Source organism: Miscanthus floridulus, chromosome 9, assembly GCF_019320115.1.
Source record: "Miscanthus floridulus cultivar M001 chromosome 9, ASM1932011v1, whole genome shotgun sequence".
Classification (NCBI taxonomy): domain Eukaryota; kingdom Viridiplantae; phylum Streptophyta; class Magnoliopsida; order Poales; family Poaceae; genus Miscanthus; species Miscanthus floridulus.
In genome coordinates, this window is record NC_089588.1 from 140,899,316 (window position 1) to 140,908,306 (window position 8,991).

An 8,991-nucleotide genomic window follows, 5' to 3' on the forward strand; every position below is an offset into this window, starting at 1 on the left:
ATGTACTACCACATAGGATCTGTTTGTTGGGGCTTATGATTGAGAAGCTACTTTTTTCTAACTTTTGGCTGCTTGTTTTTTTGTTATTGAATTTTTTGATAAATCTTTAACTTCTCACCATATCAAGAGCCAGAAAAATATCTCTCAACCAGTTTCTTAGCTTTTGGTTCATTTCATCATAAACTGCTTTTCAACTTTTCAAAAGGCAATTCAACAGCTAGACTATTTGTTTTAGTTTTTGGTTTCTAACTAGCAAAAGCCGAAACAAATAGGTCTTTAGTCATCCCAGCGTTCCTACGAATTTGGGCATATAAGGTTTGTCGATGATAAAAAAATGCAGTCATATATACTTTGTTCCACACAAGGGGATGCTGCTTAAGACAGATGCTTTTTGTAATATCTTACTATTGGTAATTGGAGACCCCAAAGGATTCTACATGATAATACTCATGAGATGTCCTATAAAAAAGATAAATACAGTTTTTTACAAAAATAAAATATGTTACCATCTTTACCATGGGTTGATGTTAAAATTTATCTCTTGTTCATCTACTCTTGCCCAGTGTTTTAAATAACGGGCTAAGCCATTTAGCGGCCTCCCTCCTCAAACAGCTAATAGCGGGCTAAATCGGGCTATAGCGGCTAATAGCGGCTAGTTACACCCATCATTCATCACCGTGCCTGAGCCTGTCCAAGAGGCTACGCTCTTCATTTTTATATATAGCGTGCTCTGCTTGCGTCTACGCATCCCCATAAACCCAATTCCTTTTCCTGATCTCTTCTCTCTGCCGCCCGTCCCAGCAAGCAACCAAATAGCTTGAGTGATTCATCTTGGGCAGCCGTGAGCTAGCATGGACCTGGTCACGGGTGCGTTGGGCATTCTCCCCTCCAAACTGCTGGATCTCCTGAAGGAGGAGTACAAGCTGCAGCAGAGCGTCAGGGTGCAAGTCCAGTCCCTCTCCCGGGAGCTCGAGAGCATGCACGCCGCCCTCCGCAAGGTGGCGGCAGTGCCATGGGACCAGCTTGACGAACAAGACAAGGTCTGGGCACGAGACGTCAGGGAGGCATCCTACGACATGGAGGATATCCTCGACACCTTTCTCATTCAAGTTGACGGCCGCCCTCACCTTCAGCCAGCAGATAGAAACTTGGTCAAACGCCCCACGGAGAAAATTGGCCAGCTGATGTTCAGCTTAAGCAAGGTCAAGGCTCGCCACGACATCGCTGGCGCAATCGAGGAAATCAAAAAGCAACTCCAGGAGGTGGCCGAGCGTCGTGCGAGGTACAGGGTCGATGATGTCCTGGCCAAGCCTGCTGCTGCAACAAGTATTGATCCTCGTTTGTCGGCTCTGTTCACAAAAAGGTCACAGCTCGTTGGCATGAATATGCCAAAGTCTACGCTCATCAATATGTTATCTGTAAGCGACGATGACATGTCCAACAAGAAGATGAAGATAGTATGTGTTGTTGGTTTTGGAGGGCTGGGCAAGACCACTCTGGCCAAGCGAGTGTTTGACGAGTTTAAAGCCAACTTCTGTTGTGCAGCATTTGTTTCAGTGGGGCGAATCCCCGACCTGAAGAAAGTCTTCAGAGACATTCTGATTAATTTGGGGCACACTGATTCTGATATGATGATATTGGACGAAACGCAGCTCATCAATTCGGTCCGTGGATTCCTCGAGAGCAAAAGGTATGGGCGTGCATCACTTAGCTTATTCTTACGCCAACAACTGTTTGCTTAGACTCTCTTATTTTATCAGAAAGTGGCAGATACTGTTTTAAAAGGGTCTCTCTCTCTCTCTCTACCTGAAAACTGCAATTTAAATATTGTTGCTATGTTATTCACTATTTAGTTTCCACGCATATGTTAGTTCTGTTTGCCACATATGTAAGTTTCTGTTTGCCAAAATGCATTTTTAGAAGGAATGTAATAATTGGATTGTTCTTTCTTATCAAGACATTAATTTCCGGTTCACAGATAGTGTAAACGCCTCAAGTAGAAAGTCATTGATAATGAAACAGACACTGCACTGCCTAGTCGTAGCCATGTTTTTGATACTCTGTGGTAGTGTTTCATCAATAATATTCATAGATTAGGGGGGGGGGGAAATGGCCACCTTTGTCCATCACTAAGGTCCGCCCCTAGTTTCGCTATATGGTGCCCTGGTGAAAATCTTCTTCCCCACCAGAAATTTTTTGGTTTCCTTTTCTTTCCCTTTCTTCATCCCAGAGAGCATACAAGGAAGGGAACAAAACTATGATTCAGGTGAAAATCTTCTCTCCCCATATCCAAATTTTTGTTTTGCTTTTATTTCCCTTCGTTCTTCCTAAATAGTACGCATGGAAGGGAATAAAACTAAGATTTGGATGAAAAACTTCCCTCCTATACCCAAATTTTTCGCTTTCCTTTTCATTCCTTTTCTTCTTCCTGATTGGGGTGAAAATTTTCTCTCTCGCACCCCAGTTTTAGTTACTGTCAACTTATACTGGATTTACAATCAACTTGCACTAGAGTTATGGTGATTATTTTGTTGCAACTTCTAAGTAGAATTTGTGTAACAAAAAATTCACGTGTGGAGAATGAATATATATTTCACCCGATTCTTACAACACCTTCGATCTGGGTGTGGAACTCCTCTAATACACATGAATTTTTTTCTCCCAAAATTTGGGTGTAGGAGGGAAGTTTTCACTTGGGTACGGAGTTGACAATCCCTTGTGTTAAATAACATGCCAATAAATAACATAGTTCAGATTATTAGTTTGAGAAAATATCGACACATGACTTACAATGAACAAAATCTTACGGTTACTAATCAGAACCCCTAACAGAGCCAAAAAGTTAATCCATATGAGACGTGCTAGGAAAAAATTGTTAAATTCTAGTAACTCTCACAAACATCAGAAAGATCAGGACCTCAACTTGTTAGAGTCCAATAACCACTGTTAATTAAATCTAATAGATCTATCCTGTTTTAAAAAAAAATTATCCACCTCTGACATTATGAAAAAAATATATAAAGTAACCCACAAAATCTACATATAAATTACCCACCTTTGTTATTATAAAACATAATCTAAAGTAACACTATAATTTACATCTAAATTATCCACCTTGCCATTATGATACATAATCTACAAATTTGCATCTAAATTATTAATTTCTTCCATTGTTACAATTAAACTAAAATACCACTCGAAGTAACATCCCAATTACTGGCATGTGCTACTTTAGAAAAATTGAAATAAACATAATTACGTCTATATAAGTTTATAAATTACCCACTTCTATAACTATTGATGTCTAAAAAACTAACTTAACTAAACCTACATTTTATTCCATCATGCATATTAAGTACAATGCATGCTGCATAATAAATATATATTTCTAGATTTCAGCAATCATTAAAAAATGTTCCTTTAATGACTCATATATACTGACAATTCACCTAAAATTATTTTAATATCCATGGCAATAATGTTTATAAGTTGTTAATTTAGATAAATTTCTAGATTTTGACTAAATTATTATGACATATCTGTATTGGTAATATAATTATAAGCACTATATTTTTATGCAAAATATTACTATAAATAATTTTTGGATAGAGAAATCATCAATTCTTGAGTAGTGGAGGAGGTGCTGACTAAAAGGTGGATATGGTCCACTAGCACAGTAAAGATTTTCGGAGACGGGCATATAGCATTTCCAAAGGCGAACAACCCATCCTTTTTGTAAATGCAATTAAAAAAATCCAGCATGGTGAGTTTGCTGCGGTGGCCCACCAAGCCCATCGTGGTTCCCATTGTGGCCCATCGCCGCAGAGCTCGTCGGTTCCCGGGGCACCGCCGCAGAGCTCGCTGGTTCCTGGGGCCCTACTGCTGAGCCTTGGCCACGCCGCCGCCGAAAAAGCGCCGCCACCAGATCTACTTCTGATATCACAGATGTGGGACGCAGCCGCACCGAGCGCAACCACCAAGGAGCCACCGCCAGATCTGCCTCCACCGGATCCTCAAATGGACAGGCGCCGCCACTAGAGAGACACCGCCACTGCCGGATCCACCTCCAATATGAAAGGGAGAGAAAGAGTTGAAGGCGAGAGAACAAGGGCGAGAGAGTCGAGACGAGGAAGGAGAGAGAAGACGAGGGACTCACCAGTACGACAGCCTTCGTGTGCGCCGCACGCCGCCGGTCTTCGCATGCGGTGCCTATCTTCGGTGCACCGTGTGCTGCTACTTGTGAGCATGGAACCGGCGTGGGATAGAGAGAGAGATGGGGCAGAGTGGGCTTCGCATGATGCCCCACCGGGGTCTTCTGAATGCGCCACTAGGGCGGGTGGGAGAGAGGAAGACGAGCTGGAGGCGGCCGTTTGGTGGGAGAGAGTAGACTGAGAATCCCTAGCCGATCTACTTATATACTTGAGGGACTCTCGGCTTCGAGATGGGCTGGTTGGGCTTCAGATCTATTAGTTGAGGCAGGCCTCCTAAGGCATCCACCTCTGAAAATGAGAATCGTTTTCAGGGACAGACGCCTTAAGAGGCCCGCTTTTATAAATCGATTTTAAGAGATGTTGTTATCTCCATAAATGAACATCCGCCTCTGAAAATAAGTGAATATTTTGGGAGACCGCCCTATTTTTAGCCCGCCTCCTTTAATGAAACGTCTTGTTTGCTAAAATCATTTTTGTGACGGTGGTCTCCTGATTTTTCAAATTCCTTTGCAGTAACCATTGACTGTTAGACTAAAATATTTATATCATTTTGAAGTGAGCATGATTGGCGACTACTAGATCTCAATTCAAGCCCCACCACAGATCTTGGACGACATGGTATAGGCTTAAATGACCTTTTGTGGCATCATAGTTATTAAGAGTGCAGTCTAGGACCTAGAACCCTTATTTTCAATAAAATACACAATGAGAGTTCTGAATAAAATATATAACAGGCACAAGAATTTCAACTTAACATGTGGATAAAACTTTTAGCAACTAATAAGATCAATATTTGAAAGTCAAAATCAAGATTCATGATGTCACGAGATATGTGAGACAACAAGAGCCACCATAGCTTAAGCTTGGGTTTCAACCAAATGCTTGTTGAAGACAAAATGAGTACCTCCATATAGAAGGAAAAAGACTGTGGATATGGATGTAAAAAATATAGAGTAATTATTAAGTTCATCAAAAGTACTAGAGGTTACAGAGCATATATATAGGTATTGCATTAGAAAATGAATGAAGAGAGAGAGTGAATAGATAAGTATTTTTTATTAGGTGTAGGTAACAAGCACGAACTTTATACTAATGTCTTCTATAAGATTATAGCCTGTGCAATAGCATGAGTTGATGTACTGCTAATAGTAAAATAGTGATCTGCTTTAGGGCCAACTGGAAAGTTTGGAATACCCTTCTATCGGCCTAGCATCAGTCAATATTTTCTTTTTTTTCCAAGACAGTTACTATGTGAATATTTTTGCATTTTGCATATAAATCAGTAGTTCCGTCATTCATTTTGACAAGCTGGTGGTGACCTGCAGCTAGAATTTTGTACAGAACTGTACTGCTTTACAGTCTTTGATGTCCTTTTTGTCTTAATACTATACTTATATGTCTTTCATTAAATACACATAGGTACTTCATTGTCATCGATGACATATGGGATGAACCTTCATGGAACACAATAAGATATGCTCTGGATGACAATAACTTGGGAAGTAAAATCATCATTACTACCCGTATCCATGCTGTTGCTGAGAAAGTTGGTTGTTCTTATAAAATGCAACCTCTTTCTTATGAGAGCTCTAAACAATTGTTCTATGAAAGGATATTTGGCTTTGGGAGCAAGTGTCCTGACCGATTTTCTGAAATTTCAGAAAAAATATTAAGGAAATGTGGAGGTGTGCCATTAGCTATCATTACCATATCTAGTTTATTGGCTAATAAGCTGAGAAATATAAAAGTGTGGTCCGAGTTGTGTGACTCTATTGGTTCTGGATTTGAAAGCACTCAAGATATGGACAATATGAGAAAGATATTATCTCTTAGCTATATTGATCTACCTTGCCATTTGAAGACCTGTGTTTTATATCTAAGTATATTTCCAGAGGATTTTGATATTAGGAAGGACCGGTTGATATGGAGGTGGATAGCTGAAGGTTTTGTGCTGTATGGAGAAGGGAACCAAAGCTTGTTTGAGGTTGGAGAGAGTTACTTCAATGAGCTTCTAAATCGAAGCCTGATCGAGCCAACATACATGTTGTATGGTGGGGATGGTAATCCTGTTGCTTGTCGTGTGCATGATGTGGTCCTTGATCTTATTTGTTTCTTGTCAAGAGAAGAACATTTTGTCACCACTTTAAGAGGTGATAGCATGCAAAACTCAGCTTCTTTGCGAAGTAAAGTTCGCAGGTTATCCTTCCACAGTACTACTTGGCCTAAAATGAACATGTCAAAATTGAGGTCCCTTACAATCTTCAGTCCAGGTACGATAAATTCAGTGCCATCCCTTTCAAGTTATCATCTTCTGCGTGTATTGGATCTGGAAAAGTGCAATCTTAGGGACCATCCATGTCTACGGTTTGTCAGCAAATTATTTCACCTGAGGTATTTAAGTCTGTCAAAAACTAGATATCCTGGTGTGCTTCCAGTAGAGATAGGGAAGTTACAGTTTTTGCAGACATTAAATGTATTTGGAACTGATATACCAGAACTGCCATCAAGTATTGTTGGGCTAAGAAAACTGATGTGCCTATATGTTGATGAGAGTACCTGGCTGCCAGAAGGGTTCAGTAACCTAACGTCCCTGGAAGTTCTAGGGTCTGCGTATGTGGATTCTGGAAGCATTGCAGAAGAGCTAGGTCATCTGACCCAGCTAAGGGAACTCTGGGTCTACCTTGCAGGGGCTGAGGATGGTGGAACTGATGAGAACCTGGGTAAAGTTTTGGTGGAGTCGCTAGGCAAGCTGCACAGAATCCAATACCTACAAATCAAGTCCGAAGAGATCATTGAGCTCGAAGCAGGCTCAGTGGAGTTGTCCCTAGGAAACCTGCGACATCTTTATGTTTCTAGAACCACTTCGTTGCCGAAATGGATTAATCCTTTATCGCTTCTCCTCCTCTCTTGGTTGTACATAAAGGTGGGTCAACTGCGACAGGAGGACATCCATGCCCTCGGGACGCTGCCAGCTCTTCGTATCCTCATGGTGAAAGGGACTGGAGGAATTCAAGTCGTGGAAAGGTTCATGGTCAGTGCTGATGCCTTCCCATGTGTGATAAACTGCGAGTTCTCTGATTTCGCATCAGTACTACCATCAATTTTCCCACGTGGAGCGTTGCCCAGGCTTGAAAATTTTGAGTTTTGTATCCAACTGGAGGATTTCTGCAACGGTGAAATTATCGTTGAGGACTTGGGCATTGGCCACCTACCATCCCTTCAGGGTATCACCGTTTGCTTTCATGGACAAGGCGGCTATGATGTTGCGAGGAAAGTGGAAGAGGTTCTGTGCCACCAGGCGCATGTCCATCCCAACCATCCCTCCGTTGGTTTCAGTTATTGTGTAAGTCTCAGCTATACTGTCCCTTTAGTTTTGATAAGAAAAAATTCAGGACCAATTATATATATATTTTCGTAGACTTGTTATTGTTGAAGGGCATGTATATATTACTTGGTTCTTCATACTCAACTTGAACCCTTCATTTCTAATGCAAGGCAGTACTAGATGATGAATAGATATCTTCCATTTGCCCCTTTCAGGATCTTGTCTCCATAGGAAATGAAGAAGATGATGATATGGAGGAAACCTTATCGGATGAGGGTGCTGGCTTGTCTCTTGAATGGATTCGGTTATAACATCCTAATCCATGTAATGTGCTCTCCTCACAACATGTCATTCAGCATGCTGGCAGGTTTGGACGCATGCTAATTCACATTGGTTATTAATTTACTATAGGCTTCATTAGCGACCTGTGCTTGAGCGATCAAATTAACAGTTATCAATATGTTTCTGACATGTCTCATTTTTCTGCACTCGATTCCACTCCAGCAACCAAATGTGCAAAAGGAAGCTCTACTACCCCTGCCAGACGTGGATCTAGATTTCAGTAGACTATTCACGCAGGTGGCCAGGTGGGGGCACATTTGTTCCATCCTCTTCTCCCCACAAACAAGATTAAACAGTTGTACCATCCTCTTGCATCCAAGCACACGTAGTTGCATGAGAATCTCAGAATGTACTGCTGAATATAGGAGAGTCGGGGAAGCTTGTTTTGCACTCGCGAATACATTTTTCACATGCTCGTGTGGGGATGCTACAAACTTAATGTATCGTTGCCCTGACCCAGGTTTTCATTTTCAGAAATTAAAATTTATCGGGGGTCACAGATAAAGAGGATAAACATGATATATCGGAAATATCGGACCAAATTCAAATAAAATTTAATTTGAATTTAAGTAAATTTAAATAAATTTAAACAAATTTTATACGAAAAAGATAGATATTTTCTTATCGGCACCTACGGATAAAAAGGATATATCGGAAATATCAGGAGATTTCGGCCGATAAATTTTTCCTTCCCCTGACCTTTCCTTGCTTGTGCCAGTAGAGAGGACATTTCGTTCATTGGCCCGTGACCCTATTCATGGCCTTCATAAGCCTGCTGGGCTTCTCCATTTAACATCAAACTGTAACTTTCCATGGAATCCGTCATCATTAATAAACCGATTCATCGACCGAGCACCGTACCTACTTGCCATATCAGAGTAATTTCCACATAATCTCTACCACAAACACTATAATTTCCACATAATCTGTACTACGAACACTTTTGAAACTCAAAGCCTGAGCCCTGAAATTCGTGCATCAGAGAAACAGAGCAGACGGCATGTCGTTGTTTCGTAGCTTCCATCTGAATGGATGCAACATGCTTGCTTTGGTATAGTTATTAGTCTCCACTGTTAGCCTCGTCAGATTTCTTACTGAAATTTAGAGTCGAGA

The 8,991-nt window shown here is 41.0% G+C and overlaps 1 protein-coding gene across 2 annotated transcripts; it reads left to right on the forward strand.

Annotated features, from left to right (window-relative positions):
• The first annotated feature begins 659 nt into the window (after positions 1–659).
• Positions 660–8,293, forward strand: LOC136483128 (disease resistance protein RGA5-like). 2 transcript variants are annotated; one of them, XR_010765318.1, is made up of 4 exons: positions 661–1,690; positions 5,631–7,554; positions 7,752–7,903; positions 8,041–8,293. XR_010765318.1 is itself a non-coding variant. In XM_066480224.1 (3 exons), the coding sequence occupies exons 1-3, from the start codon at positions 852–854 to the stop codon at positions 7,845–7,847; spliced, it is 2,859 nt and encodes a 952-aa protein (XP_066336321.1). In that variant the 5' UTR covers positions 660–851; the 3' UTR covers positions 7,848–8,293. The 2 variants fall into 2 exon arrangements, 1 of the variants encoding a protein (XP_066336321.1); XM_066480224.1 differs by having other exon boundaries at positions 660–1,690; positions 7,752–8,293.
• The last annotated feature ends 698 nt before the right edge of the window (positions 8,294–8,991 follow it).